A 23279-nucleotide genomic window follows, 5' to 3' on the forward strand; every position below is an offset into this window, starting at 1 on the left:
ATTCGGTTGTACTTAAAGTTGAAGTAGAATCAAATATTCATCAGTAGATGTCAAAGACACACAATCCAGCTGGAAATTACTTAATTTGGCGTAACCTCGTCTGGCCCACTTTGCAAAGCACTTTCTTTGTCTCTAGTAACGTTCCCGTCGTCCTAAGATCACTTGCGGGTTACAACAGGGATGGTAAGGACAGAGTTCTGATGGAGCAGGTCTAGTGTGCAGGGTGAACAGAGGAATTTACCCCCACTTCTCTATCTCTCTGTCTGGGTAATAAGTGATGCTGTATGGCTGAATCGCCTGTCATGTGAATGAATGAGCAGACCATAACAGCGTGACACGTCGGCCCAGCATTTGTCTGATGCTGTAGTTGGGTTCCACAGCAGCACGAGACGAGATGGGATCCATCATCCAGCAGAAGGGAACTGGACGGGGGGGGGGGGGGGGGAGGCTGCTGGTGTCAAGGCCATCTCTCATCTCTCCTTCTACCGCCCTGGTCATATTCAGTGTCTGCCTGTCTTTTTTTTCTATTCTCAATCCATCCATCCCCCCTCTTTCTCTCTCTTTCTGTCTCTCTGAAGTATTGGCATGATGGATCACTGAATCCACAAGGGAAAGGGGAAAAAAAAGAAGAAGAAGAGAGTAAGGGGGGCGGAAAGAAATGTATAGAATCAAAAGAGAGAACGACAAAATGAGGAGGGGGATGGGAAGGTATAACATTTACAGTGGGGTTTACTTGGCCATTTCACATTATGACATGTTTTTTTTCTATTGTATTCCTTGAAAATTCACTGTGGCTTCAACAGTGTAAACAAATAACAGCTCGTGTAATTTGCATTTCCTCACTCTTGCCAATCACATTTCATACGTCCGTACAATTTCCCCTTTCTTCTGACAAACAACTGTCTCCATTCACATCAGTTTTAATAGTCTGAAACGGCATGACCGACAGCCACTCCAGGACTGTGCTGGTGTGAGATCTGCTGGTGTGCAGCCAGCTGACTGAACCGGGCACGCTGGCTGTCGGGGAAGGGGGGGTGGTGGGGGGGGGGATGCTCCCGTCCTTAGCTATTCTCCTCACATTCACCTTGCAGTCCCAATTATTCAAGGCAGCGTGCACGAGCGCTCCCTGCCAGCCAGCCCCAGCTGTGAAAAGTGGGTCATGGAATTTAAAGGCACACGCAGCCTTGTTGCACTGCACCGCCGCGCTCAGGCTTTCTGTTCCTCCCAACACGCAGTGCGTGTGTGCAATTCTGTCTCCTGCATTGAAATCCACGAGGCTGTTTGGGAATATGTGTGTCAGTGAATCAGAAGACATTCACGTTCTCTGCGGGAATAAAAGCTGTGGCACATTCACCAAGTGTCTCTCTCTCTCTCTCTCTCTCTCTCTCGCTCGCTGTCTGTCTCTTCTCTAAACTGGCCCATATTCTTCCACATGACTTCCTTTTTAGAAATAAAAATACATGAGCTTTGATTTGCAGGGAGATTGACTTGTTCCCTGACAGATTGGTGACCATGCAACTTAAAGCTTCATTGTGATTTTTTTGTCCCCTTTCTTAGCACTCTCCTCAAATTTCAGATCACTTTCTACCTAGCAACAATGTACAGTAGGGTAGTCCATATGGGACTAGACATGCTGCAGAGAAAGGCTACTCATGCGCACATTGAGCAATAATGTCATACCCTGATGAGCTCTTTACGGAATCAGACAGGGTTGTCCTACTAAACTACTGCCACATTGTGTGGCACTGAGAAGGAACACATTGGCAACCATGAAGCTCTAATATGCCCCTTGTGCAGAAACTCACACACACACACACACACAAAAGCACAAATGACAAGGACCACACACGCACACACACACACGCACTAAGACTAAGACTGGAAACAGAAACTTGTCATTTATAGACTTTAGTTTTTGTACAAATTAAACAAGGAACATGTATTGTGTTAATTGGTGAGATTCTGTTACCTTTGAACGGAGCCAGGCTAGCTGTTTTCAGTGTCAAACTATTGCTTTAAATAAAACACAAAGAGACACATTCTTTACCCATTAAAACAAATAAAATCACACAGGGAAGGCATCTGTTTAAACAGTACAGAGTCCTTCTGCATTTTTATTATCAGCAAAAACAAACCACACACCACATTACATTTTAAAAACAAGAACGCTTATTGTGGATGTACAGAAAAAACTAAACTGCAGCTGCAAAACTGAATATTTTAGTCTTAATAATAATAAAGGTATAAAAAGGAAAGTGTATTATTTTGTGAAATAAAAAGCTTTGGGCCAACAAAATGTTCCCCTCAACATGCGACTTTAAAAATACATGCAAACGTAAAGCGTTCTAGTATGGACACTTTCAAAATACTCTGCACATGAGATCCCATAAATTATAAAATATCAGCCTATTACCCCTGAACAGTTTCTTGAAAAGAGAAAATCCTATGGAGTACCTCGGCATGAGCCCTGGATGCATCTCATTTGCCTATAATGGCTTCCTCTGCAACTTTTCCTTCCAAGTCACTGATCCAGAAAACACATGATCTTTTTCAACCAAATCAACCACTGCTAGCCGAGCGTGCCCAGTCCAGATTGAGGAAAGGAAATGCAAAGAGGACGTCACTTAAGACTGTATGCACCCCATCAATAAAGACAGACACGGTTCTTCAGACACATTTCTCTGGCATCAATTAACAGTGAAAATGTGTTTTATACAACAAAAACCTGGGAAGAACATCAAAAACAGCACCATTTTAAAATTTTCCTGGATTCTCTCCAACGTGACCGTCACGTTGTTTCAACACAAAAAAGTTCTACAAAGTCGGACATGGTAGCTAAGTCAAAAATGTATTTTTTGCTCGATTATAAGTTCATAATATCTATACTCTTTATCAGTGTTTTTTTTCTCCGTTGTTAGCATGCAAGATGGGTGCTTTGCAAGTGTGATGTTAAAATGAAACATTGCCCTGCTTTTGTCTTTGGCAGCTGAGGGTATATCATATGGCAGATTTAAGTCTGCTCCATTCCGGTCGGTACACGATTGACTGCTCGGAAGTGAAACTGGGCCCAACCCTATAACAGAGTCATGATTGTACCAGAGCTTACAGGTTTTTAAGTGTGTTGGTGCACATAGACAACAATAAACAACTAAATCCATCTCTTAAACCTGGGATTATGCAATTACAACATATTATCTTTAAAATTCTGCGCCCATTCTAAGATGTTTTAAAATCTTCTACAAACAATCTCTGTGGAAATGCTGTGTCACACTAATGCTGCCGTGACTTATGACATTTAAGATGTAATACTCCCAGTTTTGGCACACCTTCCCTTACAGGACCTGACAGGTTTCAAGTGTCAAGGTTTCAAGTTGTCCTCAGGTTCTGACTCAACCATATCTGCCTTTAATTAAGGTTGTCAGTAGTTAAGGTTCAGTGCTGAGAAAAATGGGGAACTGATCCTGAATGTCCTATAAAGGCAAGCAGTTACCTGGACCAGAGTGAGCGTAACAACTACAATGAATGGGCTTTGTGCTTAAACCTAAACAGCCGATATGTATTCTGATGAGGGAGAACAACGGACGACACCGCATAACATTATAGGTGAAAGGCTGCCAATCATACAGGTTTTGTAGCCTCACACAGAGAACTGCAACACCCATCATGCCTTGCTGTGGTGAAAAGTATACTAGAGCAGTGGGGGGGAAAAGCTAAAAAATCTTCACACTATTTTAGCCTCGCTTGCTAAAATGTCCCCACTCTTTCCAGAGTTTACACGTCACCAAAGGACAGAATTGATGTATTAACGCCTTGTGCTTAAAATAAAACTAGAGAGCTCCCTTACATTTGCAAGCACTGACGGAGTAAGGATAAGCAGGGTGACTTTAAACATTTCAATCACATGAACAATAAATGGCAACATACAGTACATTTTTTTAAAAGAAGTAACAGCAAAACACCTCAGTAAAAAAAAAATGACAAAATCATGAAGCACTGTGTTTACATAGTGCTACAGCTAATTTCACAATTACTGCAGTACAAACATTTTATTACCACGTCGTCTGTATGGCTGTGTGGATTACAGCGTCAGCTTGTAACATGGCTCTGAAAGGTGGAATTAGGTGGTATTCACGTTAAAGCACAGTTGCAGTTCTGGCATGTTTCCAGGGCTTGACATTTTATTGTGGCCGTTTGCTCCTGTACCTTTTTCAACAGTCAAATATAATAATACACCTTGTTATTCTACGTGATCGGGAAATGAATGACTATATGCATGGAGTTTATGGTGCCTGTTTTGCAGGTTTTGCGAAATAGTTACTAATGCTGTTTACATAAGGTATTCTGTGTGATGACAGTCCATGTTGAATGGGTTAAGTAGGTGGAGCTGAGATGACGTAGTTTATGGCTGACTGATGGTTGACATCACAGCTATTATAGGCCCTTCTTAGTTGGCGCACTGAGTTTTCTCATTCCCCTTATCCTGCCCAGCAAGTCACGGACGAAGTTCTGCAAGGAAGAGAGAAAAAATAGTTAGGAAGACAGGTGCACACAGACACACAGTCGCAATATTTATATTTATAAGAAGAAGGCCATAATTTAAATCTTCAGATTCCTACAATTTATTTTCTGTTTCTATTAGATTTTGCAGAATACATCTGGAAAAGTGTCCTGCTTTTTATTCGTGTAACGGTTTTATTGGGACGTGATCGACAGAAGTCAGCTACATAACTGTTGAGAACATAATTTGGTTCCCTTTTAAAAGAATAGTTTGACATTGCTGAAAATACACGTCTTGGCTTTCTTGCCGAGAGTTAGACGAAAAGTTTGAGACCACTCTCGTATTTCTACGCAAAAGCTAAAACGACAACTAGCAGACAGTTAGCTTAGCTTAGCATAAAAAACAGAAACGGGGGGGAAACACCCATTATGGCACTGTCTGAAGGTAACTCTCACGCTAACTAATTGACATGCTATATGAAATAGACAAAACAAGACAAGCTATTTCCCAGGTTTTCCAGTCTTTATGCTAAACTAAGCCAACCCGACTGCTGGTTTGCGCCTCAAATTTAGCATGCAGACATGTGCGTGGTATCAATCTTTCGGCAAGAAAGAGTATAAGTGTATTTCCCAAAATGTCAGCCTATTGCTATTCTATTAAGAGAAAATAAACAGCAACAAACTCCTATCATGCTGGCATTGCCCTTTAAATGACAATGAGAAAATGCTGATCAGGGAGAAACTAAGTCAGTAAGGAAGGAGGACAAAGAGAACCTTGGGTTTAAGCCAGAGGTTGTATAGAGGTCCACAATGGTGTAACTATGGTGGCGAATATGTTGGAATATCATCCCCCTTATTGTATCAGGGGTGAGTCTGCTTATGACCCAGTTACTGATGCCTCCCCCTGCTCTCTCTCTCTCCCTCTGTACCTCTCCTCCTCCCTCCCCTACACTGTTGTCTGTCTTTCTGCCTCGAGCTGTCTTTTCATATATTCCTCCGCATCCCTCTGTTGCCTTCTCTTTGTGATAGCTTCTGTCCCTCACTTCATCTCCTGTTATTTTTCCCAGTGTACCTTTTTCCTAACAGTGCTCTCGTTCTTTCTTTCATCCTCCCTCCATCACTCCATGCCTTTGTCACATTTCTCTCCATTGCTTCTGTCTTTCACTGTCATCCCCCAACTGATGCCTTCTCTGAAGGATTGTCTTCAAAACGGCATCTGTTCTACTCCATTCCCAAGGGATTACAGTGTGTGTGTGCGTGTGTGTGCGTGTGTGTGTGTGTGTAGGTGTGTGTAGGTGTGACACGTATCAGCGGCTGTCAACCTGGCTGAACACTTGTGTAGCTTTGGATACCAATGACCTTGAGGTGGTTGTCACAGTCTGACCTAATGCCACACACACACACACACACACACACACACACTTGCAGATGACAGATGGGGAGTCCAGACTGGATGAGATCGCCGTATGTAGAGGTAATGTGGTTGGTCTGCACTACCTGTAATCACCAAAATAGCTTAACCTCCACTCACCCGAACCCAAACACTAATAAATACAAATTGAGTGTGTTATTTTGCTAACAGTGTCAAACAGCGCCTTTTGCGTGTTAGTGTGGGTGTATGGCTTTTAGTGCTTTTAACCCTTCGTTGTGTTTAGGTCAGGATGACATTGGCAACGGATAATGGATGTGTGTAAGTGTCACAAGACATTAATTAACCACACGTACACATGTAGGACACAATGCGTGAACATGCAGTCTATACACTGCAGATCGACACGTGAGCATCAATAATGTCTATCTACACACACAAGCTGCTGGGTCGATGATGTGGAGCGTTTTATTGTTTTACACACACACACTAAACATACTCACCTCTGTTGGTTTGTAACAGTCTATTAATGATTCCTGTGGAAAAACAAGCAGAAATGGAAGAACTGAGTCAGATGTTGAGGGATTAGATGTTTTCAAACTTTATCTTCACAGGTTTTGGATTTTTCATTTATTCACCAAGATAAACGGTAAAATGTATGTACAATTCCACGCGCTCTGTCATTGGTTAGTGAGCATGATGTCAGGCTATGGTAACAGTCTGACCAGCATGCAAAGCAGTCACAACACGAGTCTGAAAAGCGAGGATTTAGCTTCATCTCATCTAGAAAACATGCTGTCGCGCTCTTAAAGGGTAACTTTGGTATTTATCAACTTGGACCCTATTTTCCCATGTTTTTGTATTCAAGTGCCATTTTCTTTTAATTGGTCCAGTATTATGGGAGAACACTGCAGACGGCAACTAACAGGCTGTAATGTAATCACTGCAACTCCTCAACGTCCACTAAAGTCCACTAAAGGGCTTGTTTTTGCCAAAGTTAAAGAAAAACATTGTATTTGTGTTCAGTGGATGTACATCGCTAGCGGCTGCAGCGTAATCCCTCAATACTGGACCAATTTAAAAACAGATGGGAATACAGGGTCTGGGTTGACAAATGCAGAAATGATCTTTTAAGGTGTGTTCAGATGATGTGTAGGTATACCTGTAGTTTGCTGGCTCTGTCATCGTCACTGTTGACCTCCAACAGGTCATCGATGTCTATCTCTACCTCTGGCATCTCTTCCTCCTGAAACACAAAAACACTCTTGGTTAGTGAGCTGCTGAAACAGATTTCCCTCAAGAAGACAACAACAGACACGAGAGAGGAGGCAAACAGGAAATTAAAATGGAAAACTAAAGAATCTTTGTGTTGGAATGATGTTCACAAAACACTGACGCAATGGCTTGTCATGTTTTTACATCCTTTTTCTGTTTTTAGACACTAACCCCAGACCAAAACCAACCCCAATTACAACTTCTCTCATGTCTAGTTCCTTCATTTCACCTCTGTATTCAAAACACTGTTTACACATTTCTGCACTCCAAGCTCCAAACAGCTCCAACACATATTTGCCTATTAGGAGCAGACATCATATGGAAATGTCATTGTGCTACGCCGCGCTGCCGGGGCCGGCCCGTTTAGTGGCTCGGTGGTTAGAGGCTGTATTCTGCTCAACACCACTTCAAAAGGCTTGTGCAAAAGAGGCACACAGGGAGGATCAACCCTTTCCTCCCAGCTACCATTTAATATATCTTCAAAACTTTCCCTTCTGGGAATTAAAGCCCAAAAAAAAAAAAAAAACATCTGCAAGTGCAGCTTCTCTGTCCGAGTGGTGGCGTTTACCAACTGCTCAGCAACAACATACTGCATGATTGCAGCAAAATGGACTCGATGCTATCTCGCCCCAATATCACATAGAAAATACGTCCATAATAAATGATTCCGCACCTCACAATTTACGTCCAGTGCCAACATTCATTGTCAATGCAGGAAGTGGTATACCCTTTATTGAAGGAGGTGGGAGGTGAGGGTGAACAGGCGTGTAGCAAATGAGACTTTCATGCCGTAGACTGCCATTTGCGTCACTTTGCAGACCTGCAATTATGTTTATGTATCTTTTTATTACCCGTAACCACGACCTTTCTTAACCATACCTAATCGTTAAGCAAGAACTTAAAAAATCATCATTCATCTCTCTGAGCTTATTGATTTGGCTGTTCAAATACAGTAGACAGTAAATAACTGGCTGATGATAAGGCGATCATATATTAAGGTTTTGTTGCCGTTGGTGTGTTTGAACGTTTCTCACTTCCTTGATGATCAAAAATTGATCTAAAATGGTTTGCTGTAACCTAGACAAAAAAAGAACATGTGCTATTTTAGATTGTTGGGCGGTAAGTAAGAATGTAATAACTTCTTTGCTGCATGGTGGATGGTCCCTGGTTCCCTTTGCACAGGCCACAACACTAAAACTGCTTCTAGGTTTAAATCATGCCGTGTGTATGTGTGTGTGTGTGTGTGTGTGTCTGCATGTGTGTTTTGTGCTCTCAGAGGACTCCTTTATGCTTTTGCCTGGAGCGTGCACTGGTATTCAGACTCGGGAACAGAGAGGATGGAAGGACGATTTGATTTGTAGCTCTCAGCCTTAATGATCAGTCACTGTGATTTCCCTGTTTGCGAGTGTGGGTTGATGTGCACAGAATGGAATTAGCTCACTATTATACCTTTTTGAAATTACAATACCAAATGCAAAACAAGTGGTAAGTGTGGTACATTATGTGCTCCATGTTTGACAGCACGACTGCAAATGAAATAACTAATTGCGAGTTTTTTAACATTAACTGCGAGGATGACTATGAAACAACGGTGTACATGCTTCACAGATCCCTAATCTCAAAGAATCCACTTGACATCAGTAAACTCAAACCTTGTTTTTGCACATATCTCATTTGCATTTGTTCACGCACACACTTGAGCATCATACATACACTTTGCACAGAAGGCTACCCCACCTTCATCCTTCGCCTCTGAGCCGCTAAGAGGCATTTACGCAACCTGCATTTTAAGCATCTCAGTCTCTCTACAGACGAGCGTCCCCTTTGACCTCTTCCTCTGAAATCACTCGCAGCGTCTTAGCGAGAGGGTCTCGCTCTGAAACCCCCCCCCTCGTTAAGGAAACAGAGCAGGAAGGCGGAGAAATGAGGGAATGTGGCAGAACATATCAAAGCCTGTCATCTATAGAAGTGTGTGCTGTGGAAGCAGAGGACTGAGGTCATATGCAAATGAGAAAGCATCAGAGGAGTTATTTCAATCTGAGAAGAGAGATTAAATGGATGGATTATGTTGCCATTTAAAAGTACCATATTAAGGTTTTGTCTTGTGTTTTTTATTTTCACGTCAATGTGATCTTCTATACTGTCCTAGAAATCCAAAGTCCATAGCTACTTAATTATTCAAGATTAATTCAATACCATATAAAATTATCTCTTCTGTATTTGAAGAATCATTTTTGATGCGCGAACATCTTCGTGATTGAGTCTGCTATACCGCATAAATAACAAAGTAGCAAATTTGAATTATTATGGAATTATTGTGGAAAAAAAAATGTAACACCAGATAAACTAGTCCTGCTAAATGGTAGCTTTGCCGAGAAGCAGTAATTGCCGCCTCGACTGAAATTGACATGATTTGATGCGGTAAACTACTGGTACCATTAAATGACATATTAAATATAGGCAATTAAAGATACGTTTATTACACTAGCTCATGCAAGAAAGCTAAAGAAACAAAAACGTGTTGTCTGTAGATACTGCCTTTGAGTTGTACGCTTTAGATTGTACAGAGTGCAGCATCTACATTGTTTTAGGTTTTATGTACAGAGCCTTCAAACCCTTTCCCCTACACTGCTTTACTGCTCTATGGCAGTATGGGTGGAGAAAATCCCCCGTCATTTGGGTGGCTCATTAGAAAAACTCAAAAAAGGCCAAGCAACAGCGTTCTTAATGTAGGCCTTAAAAACATTCACAGACAAAGATGAGCGAGTTCCATTCCCTGAGGACGGATGATACCCATTAGAGATCCAAACTAGAATTTCAAAAACGAACCCTTACAGACGGATGCTCCTTCTTCAAAAGGTCAGCTTGTTTACACCTGTCAGCAGCTACCTGCCAGTTCTAAAATGTGAGCAGGGCACTGAGATAACGACCTCGGTCATGAATGCCAAAAACAAGATACGAGGGATAAACCCCCCCCCCAAAAGAAAGAACAGTGAGTGGTCTCCTGCCTGCATACTGTGGTTTGCTGGTTTCTATAGGCTAGAGAAAAGACTTAACATAATAATAGAGAGGAATAAGTGAATCTATCTATCTATAGTAAGGTGGTTATCACTCAGTCTGACAGCTGTGTGTGTGTGTGTGTGTGTGTGTGTGTGTGTGTGTGTGTGTGTGTGTGTGTGTGTGTGTGTGTGTGTGTGTGTGTTTGTCTGAATATTCCACTTGTCAGCAGGCAGTCTGTCACCCTCTGTCACTGTGATTGGTGATGACCAGGTCAAGCATGGCCTGTGTGTGTGTGTGTGTGTGTGTGTGTGTGTGTGTGTGTGTGTGTGTGTGTGTGTGTGTGAGGCATGACTGCAGGCAATCGCCAACGACATGAAAATCTTCACACACACACACAAAAGTCTTTGCCACCATCCATCAGAGAAGTGCTCACCACAGGGCTTTGTCTCTCTGTGGAGCTTGTGAGAAAGTCCCTGAGTGTGTACTTAGTACACTGCATGCAAGAATGGAAACTCTCGCACTCTTAACATGTAGATGAACACTGAAGTTGTCGCTGTTCTGCTGGTGATTGAGAGTCTGAAATAGTTGAGGTCACACCCACTGCCCACGGGGGGAACATTATTTTCCGTCTTGCCAGCAGTGGAAGGGTGACAAAATGACAGCTCACAAGGCCAGGAGACATAAAGGGACAGGCAAGACGCACACATACACACACACACACACTCACAGGAATACTGAAACGTAGTGCCAAAACAACATCCGATTTTGCGCAGATCTTCTTCCTGTGTTTTGAGTACGTTGGACATTCACACGCCAAACAACAAATATGATGGAATATATGTTGAAAAATGACTTTGTTCCTGAGTGTGGCGTTGAGGGTTTTCACAGGTAGAAAACAATGTAAACAAAAGCATGAAAAACATTTTATTTGCCGGTTGTGAGTGAAGTTATAATATTAGAAATTGTTTCCTCTCTGTGCATATTATATACTTGTTAGTAGAAAAGTGTGATCTCTGTATTAAGTGCCAAAAGCGGGCACTGGAAACATTATGTTTAGTTTACAACGTGATCGTGTGAAATTGGGCATGGGATTTAGAATGTGTGTGTGTGTGTGTGTGTGTGTGTGTGTGTGTGTGTGTGTGTGTGTGTGTGTGTGTGTGTGTGTGTGTGTGTGTGTGTGTGTGTGTGTGTGTGTGTGTGTGTGTGTGTGTGTGTGTGTGTGTGTGTGTGTGAATGTATTACAGAAGACTAAAAGCATAATTTGTGGCCAATGAGAGCAAATGTGTGTTTGCATATAGAAGAAAGACATAGTGATGAAAACAGGAAAAGAGTCAGTGTGTATCTTACGTGTAGACGATAGTGTGTGTGTGTGTGTGCACGAGAGATAACAAGGAGCAAAGTGTGTGTTGCAATGAAGGCAACTCTGAGTCGATTTTGTGTGAGAGCCAGCGAGCAAAAGAGAGCGAGACAGGCCCGCCAGTGTGTTTGTTTTTCTGTTTGTGCACAGAAAGTGTGTGCATGTGTGTCAGACTTGTTTTCACCAACAGCTAAGCAGCCGGCAGCGTTTTCAGTCTGGTTCGTCTGCAATGAGGTGAATCTAAGTAAATGCAAGCGGCCCAACCCCGTGACTCACCTCAAACTCTATTCAGACTCTATTCAATCACTCTCCATGAACAGTCAAACCCCGTGTGACATGGGAATCACTTCACTCGGTCGAGTGATTCATGATTATTCCTATTCATGGCCGACTTACATGAACTGGAACTACCAGTTGTCGTGGCTAAGACTGAATAGATAATTGCGAAGGCCAGTTATACAGAAAGATATTTATGTTATTTTTTTTCATGCACGCACAGAGGTCCACAATCTACCAATAATGATCAGATAATGGCTGGGTGGCTAGCTGCTAACTTGTGATCGAAGTATCAAAGTAGTCAAAATAAAGTCAGTTTGTAGCCTAGCTAGCCTCTCAAGAAATTCATCAAAGGAAATTCACACAACACAACTGTCCCTGAAAATCTCTACGGCAAAGGGAAAAAACAAGAATAAGTTAACTGACCTGCAACGTTATTTTTCAACCTCTATCTATTTTTGACAAAGCAGAGTTTCGACTGTAATCAATGCAAAAATGTAAAAACAATTATGGGAAAGTCAACCTCCTTAAAAATACAGCATATACTAGGTCTGAGTGATGTGGAGAAAATCAAATATCACAATATTGATATTGGGATTGTTGGGTTGACTATTGCAAAATATTTACACCATTACATTTTTGATAAAAAGGCTAATTTAAGGCTTTAAGGCAAATAATACAACAGCTTACAGTCTGGTAAGACAATTACATAACTTTACTGTGATTTAACCTCTAAAACCAGGAAAAGACACTTATGCTATATTATGATAGTACAATATCCAAAATCAAAGGTGGTATTTAGTCTCATATCTGCCAAATTTGACTTTTAGACATTACTATGCCATCGAAATATTCAATTTTGAAAATTGAATAGAAAATTCAAAAATTACAGAGGCAGAAACTGAGCTGCAGTAAAACGTAACAATTATTTTCTAAGGAAATATATGATTACATTAAAACACATCAAACAAAGTAATCAAACCCACAGTAGTCCATATAACATAACACTGTAATATTAGTTTGCTGAGCTGGAAGTAAACATGCTAGTAGATTAGCTTGCTAGTGCTAATGCTAGGTTTGAAGACTGCATTATAAAGAGAGAGATTATATCATTTATTATTTCAGCACTTTAGCACCCGTGCGGTCCAGGCGGTTGCAGAGTCGGGTGCTACTGCAGCTCGAAGACTTTGTCGGGACAATCATGGCAGCTGTCAGGTACAGATGCTGAAAATGGAGGCTTAGCAGTCGACACTGCTGTCTGTCTGTTGTTATTTTCTCTCAGGGCATTTTCAGTGAGTGTGTGTGTCTGTGTGTGTGTGTGTAAGTGTGTTTGTGTAAACAGACACGTCATCTGAAAGGGGTTTCAAATAGAGGTAAATAAAATAATAACACCCACGGCATCTTTAGTCACAGCTCTGTTAGAGACTATATATGCAGAGATGAGATTAGGCCTATTAGAGAGGTATGCAAGACCGCAAAAGGGGAAGTGAAGAGAAATGGAGACGGCTATGTATGAGAGTAGTAATTAGAATACATAAGAGGAGAAATTAAGATGCAGGTAGATGGGGAGTGCACAGACGAGGTGGTCACTGCGATGATGAGGCAGAGGAGGATTGTGCAACACAGTAAAAGCTCACGGCTCAGCTTTCTGTGTCACATCAAAGGGATGAATTCATCCGAGGAGCACCCGTGTGAGCGGAAGGAGAGAGAGGAACTACTGCATGTCGGTTAATGGAGAGTGATGGATGGGACGAGTAAAATCAAGGTATACAAGAGGACAAAGTTTTCCATGTCTAACAAAGTATGTATTATAGTAGATTCTATCGACTATAGTATATCGCGATACCCCTACGTGGAACCGTAACGACAGAATGTGCAATGGTTGAAAGACGTTGTTTCCGACTGTGCAGCTATTTATCCCGTGCTCCCACCCTCGTCTTCGAGCACCTCCCCCCTCCCCCTCCGGCGATGCAATTTGCTGAAACCATACAGCACGGATGATGTGACTTCACTGGATAAAGTTAGCTGCTGCAGCAAAAGCTCTTTCCCACGCTGATTCAGCTGTACTCTGGAGGACATTGTATATCGGAGAGGGGGAACCGGTAGAAAAAGAGGGTTGGGAGGGAGGAATTAATCCTCAAAGGAGAATCCCAGTGGAAAATAACAATGATTCTGCACGCTGAAATTTGGAAGCTAATCGTGATGTAAATGTCTTAATCCTTCATTCACTGCTCTGTGTGCTCCACAAAAGGGTTGTAGTCCTGATGTCATTCAATCAACAAGCTCTGCTAGGTGTTGGTACCCAACCATCGTTTTGCACCCCCAATCACTTCCTGGGGAGAGAGCCACACACTCAGACTCATAGAGCCAGGGGTCAAAGGCAGTCCCACTGTGGATAACTATAGCGTAGTACTGATTCACAGTCACAGTAAGCGTTGGATGTCATGCGTTATACGTGAGCAGAATGTAATTGTGCTTTAATTGTATACCCCAGAGCAACTGTGTTACCATTCATTTTACTTTGTGATGTAGAGTGACGGTGAGCTACGCGCTTCCTCAGAAGTGCTTGTCGGATGCTTTTGGGTCATGAACTTTAGTGCTACATCGTCCGCACACAGAAGAGATGCCACTAAGTGTCTCTAACCTGAGGACTCTCCCAGACTTCAGAAGCGGCTTGAAATGCGTAAACAGAAGATTTGAGGCCTCTTTATTGGCACCCACATCCACCTCTAGCAATTCTTTAGCAGCTGCTGACGCACACATGCTGTGTTATGCTACTGCTGCACAAGGTCAAAATCACCTCATCCTCACCTCGTCCTGATTTAAAGCCCGGACAAAGTATTGTTGTGGATTCGACCATGAAACTGCCAGCATCCGTCTTGTGACACTATTTCACAGTTTTGTGATTTGTGATTCATTTGACTGTGTTTACCAGGCACACAGCTCCTCCCCGAGGCTAATGCATTGACAGCTGGGGCCAATTTGGACCTTTGCTCTCGGTGCAAAGCGAAGCTTCCAGCCAAACTGGACTTAAAACGTCAATAGCACCAGGGTCATACACTGTCAGCCAGTCAAATGAATGGATTTATTCAAATTCATCGGCAATTAGGGAAAAACCCTTTGTTGGGAGGCCATAGAGTGGAAGCAGGGCTTTAGAAGCGATAAACCAACTTGAACTTAGTTACTTTGTACACATTTAATAGATACGGGTTCTTCCTTGCCGAGTGTGCAAAGTCGTTCAGCACATGCAAAAGTAGACGTGCAAGTAAACAACACACCGACATGAACACACCCGTTGGCTTTGAAAGTCAAAACAATAATCTTCCTCCGCTCCGTCTTTCCCTCAGTCTCCCTCTCACCGACACGTGTGAATGACGACAGTGTTTTTGCATCTTTTCACCGTGCCAACCACAGAGAGTGAGTCAGTGTTTGTGCGCAGCCAGTTTATAAATTGTGTCGGCCTGCTGACAATGAAACCAGTGATTAACTGGATCATCTTGGGATGGGAGGGCATGTCATAGAAGGACAAGAAAGTCAATGTGTGGGTGTGAAAATTCAACATCTCCTTTTTTGCAACTCTGGTTGCACAATTTGCATCTGGCATGTCACTCGACTATGATTGCCAATCACACTTGCCACTTTCAGATTATTCATTTTTTTGCCGTACCGCTATGTCTCGGGACTCGATGGCTATATTTGCACGACCCATAGTTCAAGTTAATAACCTGCAGACATTTCGCTCTTCCCAGATCATTTTATTTCCCCCCCTTTCTATCTTTATGTTCTCTTCTATGCAGCTGGCAGACTGATATGCCTCCCTGGGGTTTGTAGAAACATCTCAAACCACTATGACAGCATTGTAGTATCACAGCTTAGCCCATAAAAACAGCATACAGGGTTAATAGAGTGGGAAACCATGAAGGACAGGGAGGAAATGGAACAAGAAAGGTGTAGGCTGACGGCAAAAAATATGACGAAAACTTGCTCATTTCAATATTTTATCATAATTTTATTACATTTTGGGATGACGTTCGGTACTCTATTCTGTGGTGAGGTCATCACACTCGATGTAGCAATTAAACCTTTTCGTACACTTAGAAGCCATATGTGATTAACGGTGTCAACTACAGACATAAAATGGCTAATATACATGTATGTGAAAGCCACCAGGATGACAGCAGAACAAAACGCTCAAGGGAGAACCACTGAGAGGAGGAGGAGGAGGAGGAGGAGGAGGAGGAAGGAAAACAGGTGGGTGGGTGTCCCGGTGGGTCGGAAGTTGAAACAAGAGAGGAGGAGAACGGTAGAGAACGTCAGCGGGATGAAGCACGTTTGAAGAAGAAGAAAGGGGAACAGACACATTGTAACCTTTGTAATAGATATTTGACACCTTTCTGCTGTTTACAACAGCTGGTGGCTATCTGCTTGCTAAAAGGTCGTCTTGTCAACACCTCTGATTTGTTTAGCAGCAGATTCATGAAGCTGCAGGTGCTACGTGAGACGTGTCAACACATGCTCGGACACAGACGCTAAGCGAGCGTCTATTTTTGTCCGTGCAGTTTAGATGGCGGGGAGGTAAATGTCTGCCCTCCCTAGCACAGATAACAAACTCAACAATGACCTTCTGCGCCAGATCCATAAACACATCAGGGTCACTCATTAAAACAAACATCGAAAGTGACTAAATCTCCCAGTGGGTGGATCCGTCAGCCTGGCTGTAATTAAATTAATGGTGGTCATTCTGGATCCAAGTTTATCACGCACACATGCATGTTTCTTCCTCTTTTTTTGTTTTATTCCCACACTTTCTCATTGCTCATTCCCCTCGCCCCGTTCTCTTTTAATACAATTTTGATTAACTGTAACGGGAAGCTACCACTTTCAAAAATAATGAGGCAATCAAGCTTCGTCCAGTGAGATGTATTCAATTGGTCACTGAATTAAATCACATCCATCAAGTATCAGAGGTGACGGATGCACATTTTAATGGGCTAATGAAGGGGGAAATAATGACGACACCCCATAAACCTGCAGCTTAACAGTAGCCTAGATCATAAAGTAGTGTCTGGCTACACATCTATGTCTACAGTCTGTGTACAATACAGTAACTTCAACGGTAACGCAATGCCTTTGTGTGTCTATGTGTGTGTTTATCCCCGGTGTGCTTTTCCTAAACTTATTGAACACTGCTAATGACTTGGCTTGAATTGCACCGTTTACTCCTCCTCTGCTGCCCGATGAGGTTCACATGATACACCGCCGTCCTCCTTCCCAGCAAGACGAACGTGAAAGGCGAGTAAAGTGTAATGTTATTGACAAGGTCACAGGAGAAGCTGGGGGGGGGGGGGGGGGGGGAGTGGATAACGATACAGACAGAAAGAGATGGAAGATGTTTCGGGGGGTTTTCAACCGAGATGTCAGCAACCAAACGCACATTCCTTTGTCCGCATCGTGCACACAGAAACACACCGCCTTGAGACATCCCTCCTACACAAAACAGTGTGGAAACTAACCGACCCCCCCCCTATTGAGGTGATGATCTAGAGAAAGAGAGCAGCAGACATAACTTAGTATTATCCAGGAGAAGATGCTCCATCTCTTAGTTCCTCGTGCTCCATTTGGTCCAAATATGCACATTGACCTATGTGTGTGAGTGTGTGTGTGTGTGTGTGTGTGTGTGTTACAATTGAATACAAGGGCTCGTGCTCATCCATTCATGACCGATCACCACCCCCATATCTGCCAAAGAGCAGCGGAATATCATCAACCCAAAAAAAGCATGTAGGGCCCCTAATACACGCGTCGATAGAAACCCATAGACACAAACACACACGCACACACACACACACACACACACAGCCCGAGGAGCAGAGCGCTGCATGTCGTCTGTATCTCGCACACATGAATAAGCGCTTCATTGAGTGGGGCTCTATTGATGCAGAGCCATGAGAAAGTAGGGCATTACAGAGTCCCTCATTCTGCAGCATGCACCCCAACAGCACACACATGAAACTGCAGAGTCAGATGTACCGCTCTGTTACTCTCTCTCTCTCTCTCTCTCTCTCTCTCTCTCTCTCTCTCTCTCTCTCTCTCTCTCTCTCACACACACACGCAGAGTAAAGTCGTTTTCTCAACAGCCTCCATTGATTGTGTTGAGGTGCTCTCAGACGGACATCACCGTGGTGACCAATCGGCCTTTTAATCAACAAGACTTGACCTGAGCATTAATCGGCCCTTCAATACAGTCTCTCACAGTGGGCTACTGACAGGGTGACTGGGCTATCTTTTTGTCAACACATGCTTCAAAGAACAAGGGCTAGAAGCTTAAAGGATTTTTTGGTTTCAAGATTAGACCCGAGACAAATCGTTTGAAATAGATATTGATTTTAAACAGAAATGCCAAACATCCTGTGGTTCCAGGCTCTCCAATATGAGGATTTGCTGCTTTTCTTTTTATTGTGTGATCATTTTGGTTTGGTTGGATAATTAGATGACATCCCTTGAAGCTTTAGGAGATCTATAAAAGGCACGTTGCACTTTTTTCTTCTACATTCTTAGACCGTCATTAATGAATAATTAACAAGTACCAAAAATAATCTGCTCTTATCGAGATATAGGTCGATTCACTGCTGTGTAACATCAATGATGGACAGTAGCCAAACGGCTATTTATTTACACAAAAGTGTTCATGATTATTACTAAATTAAATTATCATTTATGGACAAAAACATAACAAGTGGGGAGAAGTACTGACTGTGAAGGAGTTCGAGGGAGAAAGCACTGCAGCACCATATTTGAAGTGTGGCTTTGTCAGACAACAGCCGAGCAGAAGATGAGAAGGAGATAATAATAAGATGCTGTATTCCAGGGCTGCGCTGTATTAAGAGCTGTACTGGGAGCACTCGAGTCTGTGGCATTTCTCTCTCCTCTCTCCTCTCTGTCCTTTGAACAGCCAAATGAACAGAGGCAACATATCCCAGGAGAGCAGAGGGGATCCATCTCTGACAGAACTCACCTTCTGTTATCCTATCACCCAGAGAGGAGAGGAGAGGAGAGGAGAGGAGAGGAGGAGGAGGAGGAGGAGGAGGAGGAGGAGGAGGAGGAGGAGGAGGGGAGGGAAGGGAGAGAGGCTCAAGGCAAATTAAAACCAAAGTCGGACAAAAAAGATTTCAATAAAAGAGGAAGTAATGAGTTTGTTAAGTAAATGTCACATTCAGCAGCAATATTTCAAGGTTAAAGTTATAGTTTGACATTTTGTGAAACTGTCTTTCTTGCAGAGATTTCAGTGTGAAGCTTGATACCGCCGTCATACCTGTCATATGAAGCTAAGTCGAGCAGCGGGTTAGCTTAGCTTAGCATAAAGACTGGAAACCTGGGGTTAGCTCTGGCTCGGCACTTAAGTCTTCGTATGAATTAAACAAAAAGCATATACCGTGTTGATTAGTGAGCTTTAGAGATGCTGGTAGGCATACATGTATTATCAATTTCATCCACTGATGTAATCTGCTAAATATGTCTGCAATTGCCTCTTGGGGCTTGTAGGATCTATTTATAGGGACCTACTTTATTTTATGCATGTGGTCTTGATAGGGTAAAGGCAAATTTGATTATTATCAAATATCTATTCATTGATGAAGTGTTTGCCGGTTGGCATTTTGTGATGCCTTGCTGTAGATTTGTATTTATTTACAAATGCAGATTTCTTTCATTTTTATTGGGATCTGACCATTTAATGTAAGCTTTCTCTGGCCATATTTGTGATTGCTACTAAACAGTGTTTTATAGCTCCATATGATATTAGTGATTGCCATAGAGTTTGATATTTATACCTTTGCTTTTGCATGTCAGGTATGAAATGGGTGATTGGTTGCAGCCGATACCTATTTAAGATCTAGTTCCGATACAACGCATACAAATGTACGTTTGCAAGTTAGACAGTGTGCAGGATTTTGTTTGCAAAGCAGATTTAGTTACCTTTAGACAGAGCAGCCGTCCCTTTGCCAGTCTTTATGCTAAGCTAAGCTAACGGCTACTGGCTGTAGCTCAATATTCAGCACACAGACATGAAAGTGGTATCAAGTCTTGGAAAGAACTTTAGCTCAGATGCTTTAAATCAGCTGGCTTTTCTTGGACTTGCCGTTCTTGTGTGAGAGCACTTTAGGTCTTTGCTTTACCTGACCTACGACCTGAGACATATTTTGGACAGGACAAAATCTCTCCTATACCTGTTAATGAAAACAAAATCCAATTTAATTTGAGTTAACCCTTACTGCACTCCATCACCTTCAGCATCAGCCCCTCCGCACACACACACACAGACGCTCTCTCATATCAGGTTTTCTTATGAAATTGATACAGACGCTGACCTTTATGCCAAACCAGCAGTCTCCCCCTCTCTCTATCACACACCACATAGTCAACACAAATAAAATACACACCCATATCTAATTTTGGTCTGTACATAGAGGTGTTAACAGGCGTGAAGGGAGTGTGACTTCCTGTTTACAGTCACGTGACCAAACATCATGAGCAAAGCCGTAAAGTCCAGCTGCTCGAACGCTGCCGTCATGTATCTATTCATGGACGAACAGATTAAAGCAAGCCTCAACAATGCACCACGACAGTGACAACATGTCAAAAATAATGATGTACCGGTTTCATTCCCTTCTGTCCTCTGAAATGCTGCCAGCTTCCATGTCTCTCTACCACCAGTCAGCACTGTGCTTATTGCAGCAGCCAGCAATGATATCAGACTGGCAACAATTCCAGAGAGCCAGGGGATTATCAGGTGATATTATCCCATTTGCTGTGTGAAAGACATATGAGGAGGTGTCATGCTGCTGTTAATATCTACTGACTGATCTAGATTGAAGTCCGGGGGAAAAGGGACATGTGCAGACAAGAGAGGAGTCTTTTTCAACAGTAAAGCCACAATAGTGAAGTATAAGTTTGATTTTCATCCAGAAATCACATCAGACACTGACTGCAGAACTCTAACAAAACACTGAATTGTTGCAGTGTTTTGGACTACTGAGCTATGTGTGTGCATTTGCTTTAAACATATCACAAGCTACCAGTCATTGGAAGAGAAAAGCGACTATTGCTCGACTGAGATGCGCGCTGTATACGCTCATCGAAAACATCAAATAGATCAGTCGATCCACGCGGGGAAGCATCGTACGACTTGTAGATCAAGCGCACCTGCTGACGGCAGACTGACACGCAGCCAAGAGCTCATCCGGCTTTGAAATGTAAACCCGTCCACACTCAAGACGGGCTATGCAGCTCTTTGCAACTTAAGTGAAAACCACGGCAGGGCTTTGAAGAGAGGAGGACGCTTGCAAACACTGCTGTAAAAACAGCAGCTTCGGGTTACAGATGGCTGCAAAAAAATGAACCTTTGGTGATGTTTAGGTAGGTGGAAGCAGTTTGGAGCTGCGGGAAATCGTAATGGCTTTGCACACACGCGGACAGCCTATTTGCCTTCGGCATGGGGAGATCATTTGCATTGCAATACTCTTGTCAGCAGACAAACTACTGAGACAGACAATACTGCTTTGATGTTGACATTCAGTGTCCTGCTGAGATTTGTGCAGGTGTTTCCCTTCTGCACATGCGCACACACTGCAATCAATCTTAGTGATAGTCGGAGACGTGTTGCCGTAATGAAAAACCACACGCGCCCTCTGCTTCGTATTTAAATGGAACGCATCAGTCACAGCATAGTCTGGCATTTTCATGCGCGCAGGCACGTGTGGACGCACGCGCACGCCGCCTCTTTCCTCTCTGATTGGCTGAGTCTGAGGTGACAGACTTCACTGTATGCCGGCGGTGTGCGTGTGTGCATACAGTATGCGTGCGCCTGGCGGACCCTCTGTTGCGAGGAAGGGGGTCAGAGCCAGAGGAGGTGATTGGCTGGTGAGGAGAGTCACAGCATCAGCACATTCTTAACCCACTGCCCTTCTTCTCCCCCATCCTCCCCCTTCCCCCCTCCCTGCTAGCATACTGTGGGGAGAACACACATGCACTTACACATCACCTATAGAATCTCTCTCTGCACCCCCATTTCCCTCCCCCCTCTCTCTAAACCCCCCCCCCCCCCCCCCCCCCCCTCTTCTTAAATGTTAAAGAGGGCGCAGAATAATGAGGCTGTCAATATCTTCTGGCGGCAGATCATCCCTCGAAAGGTGAAATGGGTTGAAAAGGTCAGAATTCTGCCTCAGAAACGACTGAGGAATTAATTCCAAGCGTCGCTTCACACAAACAGGGAACCTGAAACACGACAGCCTCTTAACATGCCTTTTGCTCTCGAGGACTACCCCATTTAGAAGTGAATACCAGCGGCAGTGCTTATAAAATGACTGCAGAATTCAGTTGCTCAATCTGCACCTCGAACGTAATGTGGAATATGGACACATTCCAAAAAGATCGAGGCGACATGGTGCGTAAAAGGCGCAACCGTGCGGTTTCTCTCTTCTCATTCTCGATTTAGTGAAACCTGCCATCACTGTCTCTCTCCCTCAACGACAGAGGGGATGAGAGGCGTGTAAATGCATTGTGTCGAAGTCGGAGTGTGAAGAGCAACATTATTAAACCAGACAGATTTTGTGTCGCTTTTGACGCCCCTGTTATTCTCGCCTCAGCCACGAGCCAGCAGGTATCAGCGTTGCAGAGGACAAAGAGACATCAATAAAGCCAGAGACACGGACTGTTTAATGGAGGATGATGGGGTTCGCTGTAAAATATGGGGGCATGTTACTGACGCCTTTGCAAAGACAAGGACGGAGCATCGAAAACATCACAGATGAGCTGCAGTTTTAACTGATCCAGATAATGGGACTCAAAATATACAGCACGTGTAAACTCGCGGGTATTCACAAATGAAATATATTAAGTGAGTTTACATTTGATATAAGGTTGAGTTTAAGCCATTTTAGGACCATTGTCCCCGTGTGTCATTCTGTCCACCTGTCTCCCGAGACGTCCATATGATTTTGAAGGTGTCGGTGACAAGTGCGCCTACTAACTAACCTTATGTGATTTAAGATGTATGATCCGCTCACCTCACAGTCATACAACTCGCTGAGCTGCTCGATGATCCACTCCTCCAGGACGAGTCTTTTCCGCAGCTCCTTCCTGTCGTACTTCACCGTCACTTTGCCCTGTTTCCTCTGGACCGGGTCGTCGCCGGTGGTGATGGGGCCGGACCCCACGCAGCCAACTCCGGGCGCACCTTGGAAGAAGACGCGGCTGCCGGCGGTCGGCAGCGGGGTGCTGGTCTCAGTGCTGGCGGCCGACATTGCGGGATGTTTTTCGGGCTTATTATTTTAGGAAACGTGTGACTGAAATGAGGGGACCGCTGTGCTGAAGGGAGACTGCGAGCTACACAGCAGACAGGAGAATGGTGGGGAGCTTTTAAACAGCTGCTATTTAAAGCGCAGCGCCGGAGACAGCCGAGAAGGCGGAGCGTCCGCTGCAAGAAATGAGCATTTGGGGCGCTTGTCT

General features: G+C 43.4%; 1 protein-coding gene across 1 annotated transcript; it reads right to left on the reverse strand.

Annotated features, from left to right (window-relative positions):
- Positions 1–2083: 2083 nt before the first annotated feature.
- On the reverse strand, positions 2084–23158 carry ppp1r14c (protein phosphatase 1, regulatory (inhibitor) subunit 14C). The gene is made up of 4 exons (XM_079180474.1): positions 22838–23158; positions 7029–7112; positions 6370–6402; positions 2084–4506 (listed from the first exon to the last, which is right to left on the reverse strand). The coding sequence occupies exons 1-4, from the start codon at positions 23072–23074 to the stop codon at positions 4432–4434; spliced, it is 429 nt and encodes a 142-aa protein (XP_079036600.1). The 5' UTR covers positions 23075–23158; the 3' UTR covers positions 2084–4431.
- Positions 23159–23279: the final 121 nt, after the last annotated feature.

Source organism: Pholis gunnellus (assembly GCF_910591455.1).
Source record: "Pholis gunnellus genome assembly, chromosome: 19".
In the NCBI taxonomy this organism is placed as follows: Eukaryota; Metazoa; Chordata; class Actinopteri; order Perciformes; family Pholidae; genus Pholis; species Pholis gunnellus.